General features: G+C 58.5%; 1 protein-coding gene across 4 annotated transcripts in view; it reads left to right on the top strand.

Annotated features, from left to right (window-relative positions):
• The first annotated feature begins 5,093 nt into the window (after positions 1-5,093).
• DNMT3A (DNA methyltransferase 3 alpha) overlaps positions 5,094-20,893 on the top strand; it is a 242,092-nt gene continuing 226,292 nt past the window's right edge. The window contains exons 1-2 of one of the 4 annotated variants that reach the window (XM_038394727.2): positions 5,094-5,210; positions 17,420-17,640. In XM_038394727.2, coding sequence (XP_038250655.1) covers positions 17,569-17,640 — 72 coding nt within the window. In that variant the 5' untranslated portion in view covers positions 5,094-5,210; positions 17,420-17,568. The remainder of the gene's footprint in view (positions 5,211-17,419; positions 17,641-20,893) is intronic. The other 3 variants (XM_043509959.1, XM_038394733.2, XM_043509964.1) reach the window with 3 other exon arrangements.

Here is a 20,893-nt window from a genome sequence, read left to right as displayed (position 1 = left end):
GTGAGCACGTCCCCTGGGGTCCCTGTGGGATATGGGCCAGGCTTGTGAGCGCGTCCCCGGGGATCCCCGTGTGGGGGTTAGGCCTGGCTTGTGAGCGCGTCCCCGGGGGTCCATGTGGGGGGGTCCCCGTGTGGGGGCCGGGCCAGGATCATGAGTGTGTCCCCGGGGGTCCCCGTGTGGGGGCCGGGCCAGGCTCATGATTGTGTCCCCAGGGGTCCCCGTGTGGGGGCCGGGCCGGGCTCGTGCACTCGTCCCTGGGGGTCCCCGTGTGGGGGTCGGGCCAAGGTCATGATTGTGTCCCCATGTGGGGGTCCCCGTGTGGGGGCCGGGCCGGGCTCATGATTGTGTCCCCGTGTGGGGGTCCCCATGTGGGGGTCGGGCCAGGCTCGTGAACGTGTACCTGGGGGTCCCTGTGTGGGTTCCCCGTGTAGGGGCTGGGCTGGTCTCGTGCGCGTGTTCCTGGGGGTCCCCGTGTGGGGGTTGGGCCAGGCTCGTGAAGGTGTACTTGGGGGTCCCTGTGTGGGGGTCCCTGTGGGAGGCCGGGCTCGTGAACGCGTCCCCGGGGGTCCCTGTGTGGGGTACGGGCTGGGCTCGTGAGCGTGTCCCCGGGGGTCCCCGTGTGGGGGCCGGGCCGGGCTCGTGCGCGCGTCCCCGGGGGTCGCCGTGTGGTGGTCCCTTTGGGGGGCCGGGCCGGGCTCGTGCACTCGTCCCCGGGGGTCCCCGTGTGGGGGTCAGGCCAGGCTCATGATTGTGTCCCCGTGTGGGGGTCCCTGTGGGGGGCCAGGCTCGTGAACGCGTCCCTGGGGGTCCCTGTGTGGGGGTCGGACCAGGCTCGTGAACGTGCACCTGAGGGTCCCCGTGTGGGGGTCCCCGTGTGGGGCCCGGACTCATGATTGTGTCCCCGTGTGGGGGTCCCCGTGTGGGGGCCGGGCCGGGCTCATGATTGTGTCCCCGTGTGGGGGTCCCCGTGTGGGGGCCGGGCCGGGCTCATGAGTGCGTCCCCATGTGGGGGTCCCCGTGTGGGGGCCGGGCCGGGCTCATGATTGTGACCCCGTGTGGGGGTCTCCGTGTGGGGGCTGGGCCGGGCTCATGAACGCGTCCCCGGGGGTTCCCGTGTGGGGTATGGGCCAGGCTCATGCGCGTGTCCCCGGGGGTCCCCGTGTGGGGGTCGGGCCAGGCTCGTGAACGTGTACCTGAGGGTCCCTGTGTGGGGGTCCCCGTGTGGGGGTCGGGCCAGGCTCGTGAATGTGAACCTGGGGCTCCCTGTGTGGGGGCCCTGTGGGGGGCCGGGCTCGTGAACGCGTCCCCAGGGGTCCCTGTGTGGGGGTCGGGCCAGGCTTGTGAACGTGTACCTGAGGGTCCCTGTGTGGGGGTCCCCGTGTGGGGGCCGGGCTGGGCTCGTGAGCATGTCCCCGGGGGTCCCTGTGTGGGGGTTAGGCCGGGCTTGTGAGCGCGTCCCCGGGGGTCCGTGTGGGGGGGTCCCCGTGTGGGGGCTGGCCAGGATCATGAGTGTGTCCCCGGGGGTCCCCGTGTGGGGGCCAGGCCAGGCTCATGATTGTGTCCCCGGGGGTCCCCGTGTGGGGGCCGGGCTGGGCTCATGATTGTGTCCCCATGTGGGAGTCGGGCCGGGCTCGTGAACGTGTACCTGGGGGTCCCTGTGTGGGTTCCCCGTGTGGGGGCCGGGCTGGGCTCGTGCGTGTGTTCCTGGGGGTCCCCGTGTGGGGGTTGGGCCAGGCTCGTGAATGTGTACTTGGGGGTCCCTGTGTGGGGGTCCCTGTTGGGGCCCGGGCTCGTGAACACGTCCCCGTGAGTCCCTGTGTGGGGGTCGGGCCAGGCTCGTGAACGTGTATCTGAGGGTCCCTGTGTGGGGGTCCCCGTGTGGGGGCCGGGCTGGGCTCGTGAGCGTGTCCCCGGGGGTCCCCGTGTGGGGGCTGAGCCGGGCTCATGATTGTGTCCCCGTGTGGGGGTCCCCGTGTGGTGGCCGGGCTGGGCTCGTGAGCATGTCCCTGGGGCTCCCCGTGTGGGGTACGGGCCGGGTTCGTGAGCGTGTCCCCGGGTGTCCCCGTGTGGGGGCCGGGCCGGGTTGGTGCGCGCGTCCCCAGGGGTCCCCGTGTGGGGGCTGGGCCGGGCTCATTCATGTGTCCCCGGGGGTCCCCGTGTGGGGGTCTGGTTGGTTTCGTGAGCGCGTCCCCTGGGGTCCCCGTGTGGGGGTCGGGCCGGGCTCGTGAGCGTGTCCCCGGGGATCTCTGTGTGGGGGTCCCTGTGGGGGGCCGGGCCAGGCTCGTGCACTCGTCCCCGGGGGTCCCCGTGTGGGGGTCAGGCCAGGCTCATGATTGTGTCTCCGTGTGGGGGTCCCCGTGTGGGGGCTGGGCCGGGCTCATGCGCGTGTCCCCGGGGGTCCCCGTGTGGGGGTCGGGCCAGGCTCGTGAACGTGTACCTGGGGGTTCCTGTGTGGGTTCCCCGTGTGGGGTCCAGACTGGGCTCGTGCGCGTGTTCGTGGGGGTCCCCGTGTGGGGGTTGGGCCAGACTCGTGAATGTGTACCTGGGGGTCCCTGTGGGGGGGCCGGGCTCGTGAACGCGTCCCCGGGGGTCCCTGTGTGGGGGTCGGGCCAGGCTCGTGAACGTGTGTCTGAGGGTCCCTGTGTGGGGGTCCCTGTGGGAGGCCGGTCCGGGCTCGTGCACTCGTCCCCGGGGGTCCCCGTGTGGGGGCTGGGCCAGGCTCATGATTGTGTCCCCGTGTGGGGGTCCCCGTGTGGGGACCGGGCTCATGATTGTGTCCCCGTGTGGGGGCCGATCCGGGTTCATGATTGTGTCCCCGTGTGGGGGCCGGGCTGGGCTCGTGAGCGTGTCCGTGGGGGTCCCCCTGTGGGGGAGTCCCCGTGTGGGGGCCGGGCCAGGATCATGAGTGCGTCCCCGGGGGTCCCCGTGTGGGGGTCTGGTTGGTTTCGTGAGCCCGTCCCCGGGGGTCCCCGCGTGGGGGTCGGGCCTGGCTCGTGCGCGTATCCCCGGGGGTCCCTCTGTGGGGGTCCCTGTGGGGGCCGGGCCGGGCTCGTGCACTCGTCCCCGGGGGTTCCCGTGTGGGGGCCGGGCTGGGCTCGTGCATGTGTTCCTGCGGGTCCCCGTGTGGGGGTTAGGCTGGGCTTCTGAGCGCGTCCCTGGGGGTCCGTGTGGGGGGGTCCCCGTGTGGGGGCCGGGCCGGGCTCATGATTATGTCCCCGTGTGGGGGTCCCCGTGTGGTGGCCGGGCCGGGCTCATGCACTCGTCCCTAGGGGTCCCCGTGTGGGGGTCGGGCCAGGCTCATGATTGTGTCCCCGTGTGGGGGTTCCCGTGTGGGGGTCGGGCTGGGCTCATGATTGTGTCCCCTTGTGGGGGTCCCCTGTGGGGGTCGGGCCAGGTTCGTGCGCGTGTCCCCGGGGGTCCGTGTGGGGGGGTCCCCGTGTGGGGGCCGGGCCAGGCTCATGATTGTGTCCCCGTGTGGGGGTCCCGTGTGGGGGTCGAGCCGGGCTCGTGCACTCGTCCCCGGGGGTCCCTGTGTGGGGGTTAGGCCGGGCTTGTGAGTGCGTCCCCGGGGGTCCGTGTGGGGGGGTCCCCGTGTGGGGGTCGGGCCGGGCTCATGATAGTGTCCCCGTGTGAGGGGCCCCGTGTGGGGGCCAGGCCAGGCTCATGATTGTGTCCCCGTGTGGGGGTCCCGTGTGGGGGTCGAGCCGGGCTCGTGCACTCGTCCCCGGGGATTCCTGTTTGGGGGCCGGGCCAGGCTCATGATTGTGTCCCCGTGTGGGAGTCCCCGTGTGGGGGCCGGGCCAGGATCATGAACGCGTCCCCGTGTGGGGGTCCCCGTGTGGGGGTCGGGCCGGGCTCGTGCGCGTGTCCCCGGGGGTCCCCGTGTGGGGGCTGGGCCGGGCTCATGATTGTGTCCCCGTGTGGGGGTCGGGCTGGGCTCGTGCACGTGTTCCTGGGGGTCCCCGTGTGGGGGTTAGGCCGGGCTTCTGAGTGCGTCCCCGGGGGTCCGTGTGGGGGGGTCCCCTTGTGGGGGCCGGGCCGGGCTCATGATTGTGTCCCCGTGTGGGGGCCGGGCCGGGCTCATGATTGTGTCCCCGTGTGGGGGTCCCCGTGTGGGGGCCAGGCTGGGCTCGTGCACGTGTTCCTGGGGGTCCCCGTGTGGGGGTTAGGCTGGGCTTGTGAGCGCGTCCCTGGGGGTCCGTGTGGGGGGGTCCCCGTGTGGGGGCCGGGCCAGGCTCGTGCACTCGTCCCTACGGGTCCCCGTGTGGGGGTCGGGCCGGGCTCATGCGTGTGTCCCCGGGGGTCCCTGTGTGGGGGGCCCCGTGGGGGGCCGGGCCGGGCTCGTGCACTTGTCCCCGGGGGTCCCCGTGTGGGGGTTAGGCCGGGCTTGTGAGCGCGTCCCCGGGGGTCCGTGTGGGGGGGTCCCCGTGTGGGGGTCGGGCCGGGCTCATGATTGTGTCCCCTTGTGGGGGTCCCCTGTGGGGGTCGGGCCGGGCTCGTGCGCGTGTCCCCGGGGGTCCATGTGGGGGGGTCCCCGTGTGGGGGCCGGGCCAGGCTCATGATTGTGTCCCCGTGTGGGGGTCCCGTGTGGGGGTCGAGCCGGGCTCGTGCACTCGTCCCCGGGGGTCCCCGTGTGGGGGTCGGGCCAGGATCATGAACGCGTCCCCGTGTGGGGGTCCCCGTGTGGGGGCCGGGCCAGGATCATGATTGTGTCCCCGTGTGGGGGTCCCGTGTGGGGTTCGAGCCGGGCTCGTGCACTCGTCCCCGGGGGTCCCTGTGTGGGGGCCGGGCCAGGCTCATGATTGTGTCCCCGTGTGGGGGTCCCCGTGTGGGGGCCGGGCCAGGCTCATGATTGTGTCCCCGTGTGGGGGGCCCCGTGGGGGGCCGGGCCGGGCTCGTGCACTCGTCCCCGGGGGTCCCCGTGTGGGGGCCGGGCCGGGCTCGCGTCCCCGGGGCCCCCCGGGGGGGTCGGGCGTGTCTCCGTCGCTGGGTCCCTGGCGGGGCGGGCGCTAGGGCCGCGCGGGAGCCGCGCTGGGGTCGGCCGCTCGGGCTCCGCTGGCAGGGGCTGCGCGGCTCAGTGCTGCAGAGCAGGCGGCGGAGCTGCGGGCGGAGGCCTCGCCGGGCAGGGCAGGCGGCGGCGGCGGCGGCGGCGGCGAGGGGGGACCGCGGCGGCGGCTCCCGGGGGCGGTGCAGGCCCGGGACTGGCCGAGGTAGGAGCGGGCCCCCGGCGGCGGAGGGGGCAGCTTCCCTGGGGCCGATCCTCCCCTTCTCCGCCTCCGGGGTGGGGGCGGTGCCATGGGGCCAGCGGGCACGGAGCTGGGGGCTTGGCAGCCGGGCGTGGGGAGGAGAAGCTGGCAGAGCCCCCACCCCGCCGCCGCTGCAGCCGCCCCCTCCCCGGGCTGCCTTTGCCGTGCACCGCAGCCCCCCGCGCCGCCCCCCCGCGCCGCTTGTTGCATTTTATTTGACTGCAAAGAAATCTGCCCTAGATATTGCATCCCCCCCCTTGCTTTTTTGGCAGTCGGTGCCCCTTTCTCCTTCCACGTTCAGGTGCCCCGATCCCGCTGCCCACAGATCGATGGGGGGAAAAGAGGTTGGTACTCAGGGGCTACCCCCTACCCTGCACCCAGACTCCCCGATTTGAGTACATTGGGGGCACAGGAACTTGTGATCCCCGGGGGGAGGCTGTGGGGGGAAGATAGCCCCCCTGATCACTTCATGAGCCGTCAACTCTATCCCCTGAGGTGGAGATATTGCTTTTGCATTGATTATTGGGGGCGGGGGGCACCCAGATCCTCTCTTCTGTGTGGGGGTTTCCTTTATTTCACGTACGTTTGCAGACGTGTCTCGGCTGCAGTGCATTGCTCCCGGGTATTATTTTTTTTGCAGCCGTGCATTGGGTTTTGTAAAAAAATAAGGTGGGGGAGGAGAAGGGTGGGCACGGTTCCAGGGCAAGGAAATAATCCCCCTCCCCCTCTCTCAAACCCTTCTGTGAAGTGGAATGTGGAGCCGGGTTTGCAGGAGGGTGGTATGGAGGGCAAAGCAGAGAAGCAGGAAAAATGGCAGCCTGGCATGACCCTCCTTCTCTCGCTCTTCCCCCCCCTCGCTATCCTGTGCCCTCCAGGGAAGGGGGCTTTAGGACACAGGCTGCAGCCGGGGGGTTCCTGTCAGGGAGTCAGGATGGGAGGAGATAAGGCGGTTCTGCAGACAAGCTGCAGGGGTGTAAGGCACTGGTTGAGGGTAGGGATGGGGGGGCTTGCTCTGATCTGCTGGGAGAGGAATCCATCCCTGGGGAGCGGGTCCCTGTGCACCCCCACCTGTGGCTTGATCTATTTGTGTGAAAGGTAGGAAACCCCTTGAGTTTGGGCAGGATCTGCTGCTCTGCTGATGGATTGTGCCTGCCGAGGGCCAGGAGTGGGGTGCAGGGAGGTGTCATTCCCCAGGCTCTGCTAGCAGCATCCTCTTGCTCTGGAGCTTTGCTGAGGGGATGGGAGGAAACTTGCCCCCTCTCCCCCACCCGACACCGAGGCCAGGCCAGGGAGGGTATGGTGCACTGTAAGGAAGGTGGAGGGTGGTGGTTGTGTTTTTTGGGGCGGTGGGGAAGAGAAGGGAGGAGTCTTCCCCTCCATCCCATCATCAAGCCCAAGCACAGGGGAGTGTTAGTGGGACAGAGACCCTGCAAGGGGCAGAGGAAGCTGCTGCATCCCTGACCGGATTTGGAGGAGCCAGGGTGGTTCACAGCCCCCGATGAGGTTGGGTCTCTTTTCCTCCCTGTGAAGAGCTGGGTGCAGACGTGTCCTTGAACGCTTTGCATCTGCACTGATGAAGGGCAAGGCATCACAGCTGGGATTTGGGGGAAGGAGGGAGGCTGCATTGTGGATCTGGCCCCCTCCCCAGCACATACACACTCACTGCAGGGGAATTGCCTCCATGGGGCCATTTAATCAGCCCCACAAATTAGCCCTTCTAAAACTCTCTCCCTTCCCTCCTGCCTGTGCCTCTTTCTTCCCTGCATTGCCTGCTTGGCTGGTTTATCATCCTGGGCCTGGCAGAGGGCCAGGCCCCATCCCCTCCCCCCGGGGCTCCCTTTTCTCCAGCCTTTGGGCCGGGATCTGGCTGGCGGTGTGTGGGGGGAGAAGACACTGAAAATCTCTATTCCCCCTACCCCAAGTCCTCTTGTCTTTTTATTTGGAAATGGCCTCCCTCCCTCTTTCCATCCTCAGCAGCAAGGCTGGGCTGCCTGTATTGTGACAAGGGCTTTTGCAGCTCCCTCCAAACACAAGAAGCCTAGAGAGGTTTTGCAAGGCAGGCTGGCAACTGAGATGTGCGTGTTACTCATTCCGTGCACACAAGTGTCATTGACTTAGCCTGCCCATCTGTGTGTGTGTATGTGTGTGCGCACCACTGCGTGTGTCTGTTTCTCTTGCGCTCTCATCTGTCACTTGGGAGGAATAGGTTTCAGAGTAGCAACCATGTTAGTCTGTATTCGCAAAAAGAAAAGGAGTACTTGTGGCACCTTAGAGACTAACAAATTTATTAGAGCATAAGCTTTCGTGAGCTATAGCTCACTTCATCGGATGCATTTGGTGGAAAAAACAGAGCTCACGAAAGCTTATGCTCTAATAAATTTGTTAGTCTCTAAGGTGCCACAAGTACTCCTTTTCTTTTTGGGCGGGACAAAGTCCTATGGGATCTGCATGGAGATTCTTTTTCTTATACACAGTCATTTCAAAATGATCTTTATCAAACGCTTGCCCTGCTGGGGGAGGGAGCACTGCTACCTTTAGCCTCTGAAAGCTCTCAGTCCAGGATTGGGGCAAAGGGGGGAAGTTGGCATGCTGTTTAATCTCCAGGAAACTTGTTTAAAACTAGCACAATGCTAGTGCTGTTATGTAGAAATATTGGGAAATGCACTAAAGATCCACTTTGAAGCCCCATCTATAAAGTCAAGGTTTTGAGTGCTTGCAGGACTGTGTGGTTTATTTTCCGCCTGATGATTTTGCTGGCAAAGAATAGTCAGATGTCCAGCTAGAATGGGAAAGAATCAAACTGTAAGTCATTAGAGGCTGGGTAGTTTGGTCTCATACATACACGAGCGAAGTTCATCTTTTGTATTGATTGTGTTAGTTTTCATCCATTGACCTGTTTCCTTCTGCAAGTACAATGCAAAAATCTATATGGAGAAAGAAAGGGTTCTTCATGGCTTGGAATTGAGGCCTGAAAGATGTGTATCTGCTTATGACGTGTACAGTTACCACAGACTTCCCTAGCTGTCTCTTTTTATGTTTATTGATGAGATAAGTTCAAGTTAGTGATGCCTTTTTTTCAGTGTTTGAGTGTGTGTGTGTGTGTGTCTGTGAGCAAGAGAAATTTTCCTCTTAGCCTAATTCCTCTTTTTTTCTTCCCTTTGTGCTGTGTAGATGGCATCACAATGGTTGGTTTTACTGTATTTGCATTGCTTTGCTAAGTGGATGATTGCAGAAATAAACCAAGAGGTCAGTGGCTATGTTTTGGTGAACGGCTTGCAGCCCAGTAACCTTTGGAGAACCTAGGTTTTGAAAACACACAGTGCCGTAGATATGTGTATATTTTTAACTCCACTGCTTTATACGGGCCTGGAGTACCATTTAGAGAGGTGAGGTTTCTGTCTAAAATCCTATGGAAGGAGAAGGCCTGGAAATTTATAAGCAAATTCTTCAAATCCAGTGGCTATGAAGTTCTTGACAATAATGGAAGAGGAATTGACCTTTTTGTGTTTAGTACCTGCTCTCAGTAACTTTTCACACATGCAATAGGCTGTCATGCCAAGTCAGCTCGAAACTTCCTAGCAGAAGTCTTTTTCCTTAAAATGAAATGTCCACAAACATCTCTGGGAAGTAATGGATACCCCTATATAACACTTGACTAAGGGCTTGCAAGCAGTTCTGCAGTAGAGTGGCAGTGGGATTCGAGTCCAAACAATTTTTCCTTAGTTGCTTAAATAATCTCTAAATTTATAAGTGTCTTAAAAACATCTCTCTGGGTTGGCTGGAATGAAAGCAGAGCCAAAATGATTTAGTTCCTAACTTCATTCTCAGTGAAACGGGCTGGGTAAAACCCTGGAGGGATGTTTGCATTTAAAAAGTTGGCAGAATCCACTAATTTGATCCTGCTTTGCAAAGTATTTTTGAGGGTGGGCACCACCCCTTTCACCATAGCACCTCCCATTGCTTACTGTAGTTTGTTTGTTTTTGGTATTTTACACAACGGATACTTGAAGCTCTGCTTCTGGGCAGCAACTCCAGGTACCTCAGGTGATGTAACATTCATTCTGCATAGTCCTAAAAATACCACTACACAATTATGCATCACTGCTTGATTGCTTCCGTGCTCCCCACACTTATACCAAACCATGGGCTGGCTTTTGCCTTGCCCTTTGTTACAATTGGGGTTCTTCTAACCTACAGCATCCCTGCTTTGCTCAGTCTACGATTCTCCTAATCTTCTTAGTGCGTGCTTGAGAACAGTTTGAGAGGTTTCACTTATAAATCCCTTGAGGGTCTCGGAACAGCTAAGGTCGATGGTAGAAAGTAGATTTGGCTGCAATTCTGGTGTATTGGTGGTGATGTAACAGAAAGGGGTGCCCTGCTTTCTGCTCTGGGCTTCTTTGAGCCTGTGGCAGAACTGAAAAAGAAAGTGAACTGGCACAGTGATACTCTTTATTACCCTGATGAGTGTGTTTAATTTTCCATGTGGAGTCGGCTCTTTTGATGTATGCCGTGTGTTTCATGTGGGGGTTGTACAGAATTAGCTACATGTAAACAGTGAAATGTTTCATACTTCTGAGTGCAGTTTTCTAGAGAACAAATAGTAGAGTTTGGGACCAAGTTGTTCCCGAATTTTCTTGTAGATTTTAGGCTGTTTAGTTTTTTAAATGAAGGTCTTCTTGACCTACTAACCAGAAACTTCTCTAGCAGCCGTTCCGTTAGTGTTAGGGTGGGTGTGGGAGGGCTGGGAGACTTCCAGGGACATGTGAAGCAAATGTTTCATAGATTCATAGAGTTTAAGGTCTGATCAACTAGTCTGGCCATTGAATTTCACTCAGATATCTCCCTGTGTACTGAGCCCAGTGACTTGTGTTTGGGTAAAAAGCAGATACCTTCCATAAAGAAGTCAGATTGGAAGCCATCAAGAGATAGAGAATCCACCACTTCCCTAATCCCCCTCACTCTTAAAAAGAGTGCCTTATTTCTCATTTGAATTTGCTTGGCTTCAGTTTCCCACCTCCCGTTCTTGTTTTGCTTTTCTCAGCTAGTGTGAAGAGCCCTTTAGTACCCAATATTGTCTCCCTGTGAAGGCACTTATACCCTGTAATCAACTGACCTATTAGTCTTCTTTTTGAAACGCTAACCAGATTGAGCTCTCTAAGTCTCTCACCACAGGGTGTTCTCGCACACCCTCTAATACTTTTTCTGGCTCTTTCCTACATTCTTTCAAATTGTTCAGCATCCTTTTTAAAACGTAGATACCAGAACTGTGTGCAGTATTCCAGCATTGGTCTCAACAGTGTTGTACACATGTGAAATCACCTCTCTGCCCTACCCTCCAGATGACATTAGCTCTGTTTGCCTCAGCATCACGCTGGGAGTTGCTTGTGCACTATGGTCCCTAAATGCCTTTCAGTCCCTGTTTCCCAGAATACATTCTCCCATTCTGTAGCTGTGGCCTGCGTTCCTTGTTCCTAGATGCATAACTTTACATTATTATGTTTACAGTGTAGGAGAGGATGTTGGCTACTTAGGTTACAGTACAGGAGAAAAGAAAGTCTTGTTGTGTAGAATAACTTTCTGTCGGGCTAGTTTTCGGACTTTTCCCGTATCCTCCTCCTTTCCGTCTAGCCTCTTGCTGAGAACCAGCCATTCCCTCCAACTTACCTGTTTTTCTGTGTATTTTCACCTGAGGTGTGTGCTGTCACTGTCCCCAGCACTTGGCAGAGTTGATGATCTGTTTTTGCTGAAATTCACAGGGTATAGTATGAAGTTTCATATAGCACTCTGTGAAGGTAAAAGTCAAATACAAATTGAGATTTTGACTCCTTTGCCTAACACAGACACGTAATTTTGAATAATAAGCAAAATATTTGACCGTAGAAGTTTCTAATGAGCTAAGTGTGTTAACTGGATCAAGCCAATACTTTTATTATCCATGACAATGAATTTATTACAGCCATCTGTGGGGAGTAATAGCATAGGTGACACTATCACTTCTAAACCATTAGCCCTGAACATTTTTGACAAATATGGCTATGATTTTTTCTGTAGATCTTTCTCTTATCAGCCTTGTTGTAGTGGAAAGAGAGAATCTCTCTCCCAGTTGCCTTCTTTTCTGAATGTCAAGAGTTGTGGTTTGCAGCATCATTTAGTTTTTGAGACCATTTTGGTCTCTGACTTCAGGTTTTAAGGAGGGATGGATTTGTTTGCTACTTGCCTGGGAGACCTCCAAGGAATGCTCAAGTGCAGTAGGTGCTGACTCAGGGTAGAATCATAGAATCTCAGGGTTGGAAGGGACCTCAGGAGGTCATCCAGTCCAACCCCAACTAAATCATCCCAGCCAGGGCTTTGTCCAGTCTGACCTTAAAAATGAGGGCACCACTAGGTACCACTCTTGCCTCTGAGTCAAGACTCAGTGAACGCTGCAGTGGAGGGGGTGGTAGTGACTCAAAGTAGTTAGCATTCGTCTCGCTGAGTCAGTGCTCAGCTAATGCCCAGGTGTGATTTAGGGACTGCTGGATGGTTGTTGGTGGCTCAGTAGGTGTCTCTTGTTCCTGAGTCAATTCTGAACTAATGCTCCAAGATGGGGGTGGAAAGAAGGGACCATGCTGTCACGGGGTGTTGGTGACTCAAAGTAACAATAATCACACTTTGCAACACTTGTCATGTTTCAAGTGCTTTGGACAATTTCCCTAATGATTCCTCACAGCACCCTGGAAAGCCCCCTGTTTTTACAGGTGCAAAGTGCACCCATCTAAGCTCTAGGTGGCCCTTACCCCCCATGTCTGTGCTGCACCACGGTGCCAGGTACATGTGAAGTGCACTGTGTGAGCAGAGGTGCTGTCTTTCATGTGAGGAGTGAAGCTCCGGTCTTTGTGGTCATTAAAGGTCGCTGGGCAGGGTGTCACCTCTGTGTCATGGCCAAGTGCTGGCTTGGGTAAGGTAACTGCACGCTGGCATACCTCAAATTCTGCATGTAGTGTCAGAGCGAAAAAGCAGCTACCTTCAGTTGCTGGGGGGCAAGGGGGGACTGTGTGTATATTTGTATCAGGGGGTAGCCGTGATAGTCGGTACCACAAAAACAACAAGGAATCCGGTGGCACCTTAAAGACCTACGAAAGCTTATGCTCAAATAAATCTGTTAGTCTTTAAGGTGCCACCGGACTTCTTGTTGTTTTTGTGTATTTGTAAACATAGTCTGGAGGTGGCTGCATTTCAGCGATCTGTGCACACTGCATGTGAGTCTATGAAAGGCCTTGAGGTCCCGGTCTTTGGGATGAAGCTTGCCCTCATTATTAATAGCTGGAGCAGGAGGCTCGTGAGCTCTCCTCTTTGAAATGACTTGAAATAAAATGCCTGTTAGGTTTCTGCGAGTTCCCAGCATGTGATCACACTGAAGCATCCTGACAGCAGGACTTGAGGAGTCCTTAATAAACCCTGGTTTGTCAGCACTGTGTGTATCATAGAAGGTAACCCACTTTAAACGACTCTGCCGTTAGTGGGAGTGACTGGCAGATCCCATACAAGCTCTGCCTTGTGGGAGAAGTGCGGTAAATTTTCTTCCCCACTTGCCTTCAGTTGTAAGGTCAGACTGAGCTGTTAAATACAGGAGCAGAGGAACGTGCAGACAGAGTCCTTCCCTGCACTTCAAAGGCAGGCGCTGGTGCGTGAGTGGGAGAGCCAAGCAGGTGGCAAGGAGAGGATTAATTTGAGATCAAGCTTTGAGACCTGCTGAATTAACTGGGTGAAACTCTTCCAGTTTGCAAGCTTCTGCTCAGCCTTTGCTAGTAATGCTCCAGTAATAACTCTGGGTGCTAGCGCACAGGAGAAGGAGTGCGTGCTGCCATCAGGAGAGCGAGCTCTTGTTGTGTGAGCAGCGGAGGAGCTCATTGACTTGGGTAAGGTTATTCAGAGAGCTTGGGACCAAAGCAAGGCTGCTGTGAATGGGCCACTTCTGAAGGCCTCACAGGTTCCACACTGAATGTGTGTAGCCTGCTTCAGTCATGTTTCTTTGCACGTTTAGAGGTAAGGAACATTGTGTGGACCTTGTCAAACCTCCTTTAGACAGAGATGCAGGATCCCTCGCTGGTTGGACAGGGAGTCCACTCCCTCACGGGGCTCACAGCAGCAGCTTGCGATTACTAGGGAAAAGAGGGGTGTTTGCACTCCGTTGTAACGGAAGGACAGTGGCTCACTTTGAAAAAGAGTGTTTGTCTTTATTTAAAGCTCAGCAGAGGGCAAAGGGAGAGGTCAGTTGGTGAGGCTGTTGAGGGATGGGGGCGGGGAGGAGGCCTTCATTGCTGGTTGTTCCCGGTGCTCCCCCTTGCATATTCCCCATCTGCCTGGTGTTTCTTACGCAGCCCGACTATTTTTAGTGCATTTGGAGACCATGTTTGCTGGAAGCGAATCAAAGCCTGAGAACTGGCTATTTTTCAGAGTGGAGCTGCGTGCTGCTCTGAGCGAGCCATTTCTCTGGGACATTGGGGATGACCTGGGGTGGGGGCTGGCTGGCAGTGCTGAGCTATTGCTGGCCTGGTGTGTGTGTTGGAACGCCTTCCTAATGGCAAAGCTCCCTGCATCTGGGGGGAGAAGTGGCTGACAGAGCCGTTTCATATGGGTTTGGGGAGGCTTACTTGGAAATCCAGGCGAACTTTGCCAGCAACTCAGCTGGGGCCCACAGGGCGGGAGACCCACCAGAGGAGAATGTGTTCTGTGGTGAGGGGCCCCAAGGGGCACAAGACCCCTACAGTGAAGCTAGACTGTGTGGAAATGGAGGTCCAGAGAGGGTTGAGACCCTGGCAAGGGAGTCAGATGGCATGGGGGCAGGGCCCTGGGGATCACGAGACCCTGGCCAAGGACCTGGATTGCCTGGGGATGCTAGGCCAGAGGGATGAGACACCCTGACTGAGAAGCTGGATTGCCTGCGGGGTGTCTGCATCCAACTGGTGCTGCTCAAACCAAGCAGCAGGGGTGCTCCCCGCCCCAAGGAGCCCACAGTCTAGAGATACAGCAAGTAGGGGGCAGGGCACAACACACACGCAGCGTTGGGAGGTTTGAACAGTCCCCTGGACACTCCTCTAGCACAACGTGTCGCCCGGAGGCAGCACAGCAGAGATGGAGCTTCAGGCTGAGCTCGGGAAGGGCACTCTAGGTGTAAGGGGCAGAGGTGTGGGGGATGCTGAGAATGGGCATTGGAGGCTGACACTATTCGAGGGGGGAGGGAAGCACCTGGAATTTGGCAAGGGTGAGTCAATAGGAAGTCATGCAGAGTTGGAAGGGGATGACAAATAGCTGGCGAGAAGGGCTCTTTGGTCAGGTCTGCTGGGGAAGCTTACACCAGTTTTCCTGCCTCCCGGTTGGTTGGAAAACACCGGGTTGCACACATGAGTGTGTCACCTGCTTGTCAGGAAGGCAAGAGGCATTGCAATGTCACCCCAAATTGTACAGGGGTCACATGTCAGTTTACTGAGGGTAGTTGTTGCACTGACCTCTTTGACAGCTCCCTTGCCTGGCCAACCTCTCTAGCTCACCAGCTGAGAGTTTCCTCTGAGTTCCCAAAAGATCTCTGCTTCTCCCCTGGGCCATGACCCCATATCCACATCTTGGTTCCACAGAGTCCCAGCCAGCAATCCAGATGTGGGTCATGAGCTCATTCTGCACTCATAGCCCAGCTCCCTCCTGGTTTCCTCCCCTGCTGCCATACTCCTTTCCAGCAACCCACAGGTACGCTGTCTGCTGAGGCTGCAGTAGGAGGAGCAAAGCTGGGAGCTAGTCCCTTGGCTACCAGATTCCTGTTCCCTCTGTTCCCTCCAAACCCCCCAGGACTTGCTGTGCCAGACTGGGGGGTGGGTGTGAGCAGAGCTGGGGAAGAAGGATATTGTGGGGGAGGGGCATGGCAGGGAACAGGGTGCAGACCCAGCTGCTGAGCCACATGGATCACTAGTGGTGGCCCTGCAGCCCCAGTAGGGGAGGCTATGGAAAGGGATGCATTTCTGAAGAGAAGGGGATCCTCTTGGGGGCATAGCGCAGGGGCAGAGAGGGGAGTCTCAGCCACTGGATGGCTAGGAAAGCTGTTCTTGTTGTCTCAGTCACCCTACGTGAATCAGCGTCAGCATGGGTGCAAAGGCAGCAGTGGAGTTGGTTAGGGTGGGCGCGCTTGGCCTTTTGGCGACAGTGTCCGTGCTGACAGACGGTGGGAGGAAGGAACAGGAGCTCAGTTTGGCCATGGTACATTTGAGCTGGTGTCAGGCTGGGACGAAGGGACACAGGTCCGGAGTGGAGAGGTGGCTCTTTGGGGTAAAGATGGTAGTTGAAGCTATGTGAGTGGATGAGCTCACCCAGAAAGAGGGGTGAAAGGAGAAGAGGCAGGGGTCAAAGGCAGCACCTAAGAGACTTGAGGGAGAGTGGAGACAGGGAGAGCCCCGAAGCGATGGTCAGAGATGAACCAGGGGAAAGGGAGTCTGGGAAGCCCCAGGTGTCAAGAAGGAGTGTGCTCAGCAGTGTGAAAAGCAGCAGGGAGGGCAAGGCGGGCGAGGAAGGGGTGGAGCTCTGGGAATGGACCAGAAGAGGAGGTTGAAGGAGACCCTGGTGAGATCTTTCGGTGGAGTGGAGGGGCTGGAAGCCCAGGGGAAATAGAAGAACTTGAGGTGGTGATTGATTGTCCCAGCTGGCATGTCCCATGAGTCTGGAAGTGAGGGGGAGATGGGGCTGGGGCAGTTGTTGGAGACACAGGGGAGACGTATGCCTGAAGGTGGGGCAGCCCAGGAGAGGTGGGTCTGTTCCGGATGGTGCCCTGCTTGTTCAGGCTGCAGAGAATGTTCCGTGGTGCTCAAACCTCCCAGCAGAGGGGAAACAGCTTCCAAGTGTTGGTCCCAGGATTCCTGCTAAGGATGAGGGGGAGGCTGATTGCAAGGGGCGCCCAGCCCCATGGCCTCTGCACAGAGCAGAGGTGTGTATGTGCAAGGGTGTGGGTGTGGACAATGGACGGACAGGGAGGGGGAGGCTGATTGCAGGGGATGCCTGGCCCCCTGGCCTCTGCACAGAGCAGAGGTGTGTGTGGGGGGGGTGGACAGCGGACAGGAAGGGAGAGGCTGGTTCCTGCCTCTAACCCAGCTCCCTGGCCTCTGCACAGAGCAGAGGTGTGTATGTGCAAGGGTGTGGGTGTGGACAATGGACGGACAGGGAGGGGGAGGCTGATTGCAGGGGATGCCTGGCCCCCTGGCCTCTGCACAGAGCAGAGGTGTGTGTGGGGGGGGTGGACAGGAAGGGAGAGGCTGGTTCCTGCCTCTAACCCAGCTCCCTGGCCTCTGCACAGAGCAGAGGTGCTGGTGCGGGAACGGAGACGGACAGGGAGGGAGAGGCTGAGTGCAGCGGACACCCAGGCTCTGGCCTCTGCACAGAGGTGGGGAGCACAGAGAGGGAGAGGCTGGTTCCTGCCTACACCCAGCCCCTGGCCTCTGCACAGAGCAGAGGTTGGGGGCAGGGAGGGAGAGGCTGATGGTGGGGGACACCCAGCCCCCTGGCCTCTGCACAGAGCAGAGGTGTGGGGAGGGGAGAGGTGGAGGGGGAGGCTGCTCCCTGCAGCCCCCCAGGCCACAGCCTGCCTGTAGTGGGGGAGAGGCACACGAATTGTCTGGGTTTTAAGTTTCTGTTCGAGAAGCAGCAGCCCTGCCTGCCCAGCAGCCCCCCACCCTCCTGGCTGGGAACGAGCTGCGGCTGGAAAGCTCTAGAAACAATTTGCAGCTCCGGTGCCAAAGGCAACAGCAGCCCCGGCCATGGCTAATGCAGGCAGCATTTTCCATAGCAACAGGTGCTTGGCTGCGGTGGGCAGCCCCTGCTGGGGGAGGGGGCACCAGCATCTGTCTGGACGGGGTGGGGGGGACGACTCTGTGCCCCTGGACAGGAGTTTGGGATTGACGGGGGGCCAGGGAGGGGCGAGGGGGCTCTCCTTTGGAGCCTGGAGGAGCTGGCTAGCATGGTGTCAGGGTGGCGGGGACCCTGGCGGGGCAGCGGAGCTGGGGGAAAGGGGCCCCTGCCCGGCTGAGTCAAGGCTGCGGCGTGTTAATAATTGTCCCTGGCTGGGGGCGAGGCCGCTTGAAGCTGGTGCCTGCGGGTGCCGTGTGGGATGGTGTTCCAGGCCTCACCCTGCGCCCTTCTCTGTGTTTCCCCCACAGGTGGCAGGAGGGGACGGACGGACGGACGGAAGGCTTGGGACATTGCTGCTGGGGCTGTTTTTAAACTTTCTTCTTGTTTTTAAAGTTTGAACTTTTAAATTTTATTTTATTTTTAAAAAAGCAAAACTTCTCAGCCTCCCCCTCTCCCCATGATGCCGTCCAACGGGTCTATCGACACCAGCAGCGCTGCTCCAGACAGGGAGACGCCCGACACTCACAAGGTAAGGAACACTCTGAAGCCAGGCACGCCAACTGTGGAGGGGGGCACGGTCCTTCCCACTCTCTGATGGCCCACATGTGTGATGAATTGGGTGGGTCTCAGTCCAGTTTCCTGTGCACGTCCAGTGCTGGCTGTAACTGGCAGAAGGGCCACTGGAGGGTGGGCCTGGCTGGTGTGGGGGGGAATGGCTTGCCCAGCAGCTGCCTTGCTCCTGCTGTGGGGACGCATGGAGGGTTCAGGCTCTGGGACTGTCCATCTGGCCCCAGTGTTTTCAGAGGCTCATGTCAAGTCTAACCGGCTGTCTGATTGCCAGGAGGAGGAGTGTTGCAGGAGCTGGGGGGGACGTTCTGGTATCTAGCAGGCAGGGAGAAGAGTGGGGTCTGGCCAGAGGGCTGTGCTGATGATCGGAACGGGGGGGTGGGGGCAGGCACTGAGGAGGTCTGAGCTGCAGAGGGGGATTAGAGCGGATTGAGCTATTTCTGGGCACTGCTGAACGGGGGCGAGTGTGACTGCGCTGATGAGACCTGCTGTTACCCTCGCTGCTGTCGCCTGCTGAGAGAGGGAAGCCTCTGGTAAGGCGGGGGAATGAGGGCAGCTGTACTGTTGGTTGGGGTGGCCTTGAGAGGGCTGGGGGACAGCTGCTTTGCAGGCAATGGCTGGTTTACCTGCCCCTCTGCTTCCTGTGACAACAGGAACTGGGTCAGTTCCCTCCATGTGGCCCTGGTCTGACTCTGCATACCTGGGCAGGGGGGAGTGCACACCCCTGAACCAGGGACATGGGGTGGGGGGCAGGGAGTGCACACCCCTAAACCAGGGACACGTGACATGGGGAGAGAGATACACTGGGTGGGGAGGTGGGGAGAAGGCTGGCATGGGAGAGAGACTCACCCTGGGGACTGGGTGGGGGAAGGAAAGCCTCAGCACGTACACTGGGCAGGGGTGCGAAGAAAAGACGCAGCTTGGGGTGGGAGAGCACACGTTGTGGGGAGAGGCATGGAGAAAGGACAAAGAGAGACCGATACAACCACCTGGCGTTGCCGTGAAGAAAGGATAGATATGCACAGAGGCACTGGGGGAGTGGAGAGGGAGACACACATCAGGGGGTAGGGGCAGGACAAAGATGCACACACTGCAGGGTAGGACGCAGAGGCGTGCGTGCACCGAGGGGTGCGACAAGAGGCGTGGACACGGGTGGAGGGGGTGGGATGAAGGGAGAGAGACATGCTGGGAGGCGGGAAGAGGGGAGACACAGACCGGCTGGGGTGGGAAGAGGGCATGGAGGAAGAGGGGGGGAAGCACAAGTGCCCGTGTCAGAGCTGTGCTCATTTGCCAGGGGGCTCCAGCGCCATTGCTAATGCCTGGCTGGAGCGGGAGAGCTCAGGTAAGCCCCAGCTGGGGGAGGGGCCTTGTGTAGCTACACACCTGCATGGCTGAGAGAGAGGAGCCAGGCCCCTGTGTGTGCCGGGGTGAATGCAGCGCAGCGGGCCCCTCTGAAAGGAGTGAGCGTCCATGTGAGCGGGTTGCAGGGGGGAAGGTTCCCACACAGAGCGGAGGATCCAGGCACTGTGCTGGAGCTAGGCAGCCGGGGGGGCGAATGGGAAAGCAACCATTTGCTGTTGGGGGGGTTGCTTCCTCCCAGGCGCCCACCCTCCTTGTGCTCAAGGCCTCTTCTTGGGTCCTCCTAACTCACAAAAAAGGGTGTGTGCAAGTCCAATAACAGCAGCCTCTTTATGGAGGTTGAATTAACTTCAGGTTCAGAAAGGAACAAAAGTCTGCTCTCCGGCCGTAAGCCAGGCCCAGCCCCAGACTCCCTTGGCATCTCAGCTCCTCCCAGCCCTTCCCAGCTGGTAGAACTCCCCGACCTCCGAATCTGCTCTGCAGGAACCTCTCTCGCTCCCTGCTGTCCTTTATCGGGGTGGCAGCTCCCATTCCCAGCCAGTTCTAATGAAACCCCACACCTTCTCCCAGGTATGGCAGGCAGGGCTCATTGTACAGAGCCAGCCAGCTCCAGACCTCCGGTCCTTAAAGGGATAGGCCTCTCCCTTACACAACCTCACCCTTGCCCAACCACAGGGCAAGTTTCTACCTTCTTTGTTTTTTCTGTCGCTCCTTGCTGGCCTGTTTTGCTGACAGCAATACTGCCAACTGGCCAAAGCCATGGAGTAACTGGCTCTTTCCTCCTTGATGTCCTCCATCTTCCCTATTTGGAGATGAAGCCCACCCACTTGTCCACCAGCATTTTGATTTGCCATGCTAAGCCCTGCTTATCTGTGGCTAGCTCGTCACTTTCTTGTAGGGCCAGCTGCACGTCCTCCTTCAAAGCAGCACGTTCCCTCTGGTGTGTCTCCTTCAAAGAGAGCAAACCACTAATCTCCTCTCCTGCCAGTTCTGTGTTTACACCCCTTTACTGACCAGCTGTCCTGTCCTGCCACTCCCGAGGCGCTTCCCTGCTCTGGTCCTGCCTCTCTCTGGCTTAGCGTCCTTCTCCCACAGCCCCAAATCCATCTGCTCTCGAGCAGGAGGTGGGGCTACCGTGTCCATCACCACCCCAATCACTCCTCTCGCCTCGGGCACAGAGGGCTGGCCCAATTCCGAGAACATACTAGTGGCCTGCCAGATCTTTCCCATCTTATAGACCCCCTTGTTTTCTTTGCCAAGGTCCTGGATCTCATTAGGCCACATCTTTAGCGCAGGTCCGTCCTTCCTTCCCACACCTGAAACACCTCTTAGATGGGGTGTTGGTCTGGCCTCATCTCGTTGGCCACATCCGGCGTGCCACTCAGGGGACATACTCAAGGTAGCCTGTTGCTCCTCTTCTTTCCTGCTTCTTTTTTTAACTGTTCTTAAAGGAGCAGACCCTCCTGGTATCCCCCACCACTTGACACTTGAAACACATGGCCAGGCCCTTCCACCTCCACACCACCCTTGGTGTGTCTCTTCCCCTAGCTCCTGCCAAGTGATCCCACTGCCAGCTGGGGACCTCCACTCTTGTGTCCAGGTTTCCCATATTAAAGCATAGCAGGATCTTCCCCACCTGCCGGCAGGGATTTCCCTGCCCTCCCTTCTGTGCCTGCGGCTGCATTACCTGGATTGGCAGATGACACTGGGGAAGCTGCAGAAGGAACATTTGGATCCTGCCGACTGTGCCACTGGTAACGCCCCGGGCACCCGTCATGGCCGCAGGCTGGCCCCTCATCTCAGTTTCCCTTCTTGGTTTCTCAGTAATTCACAAAAAGAGGCTTTTACAAGTCCAG

Source organism: Dermochelys coriacea, chromosome 3, assembly GCF_009764565.3.
Source record: "Dermochelys coriacea isolate rDerCor1 chromosome 3, rDerCor1.pri.v4, whole genome shotgun sequence".
Taxonomy (NCBI): domain Eukaryota; kingdom Metazoa; phylum Chordata; order Testudines; family Dermochelyidae; genus Dermochelys; species Dermochelys coriacea.
This window is presented reverse-complemented; position numbering and strand designations above follow the sequence as displayed.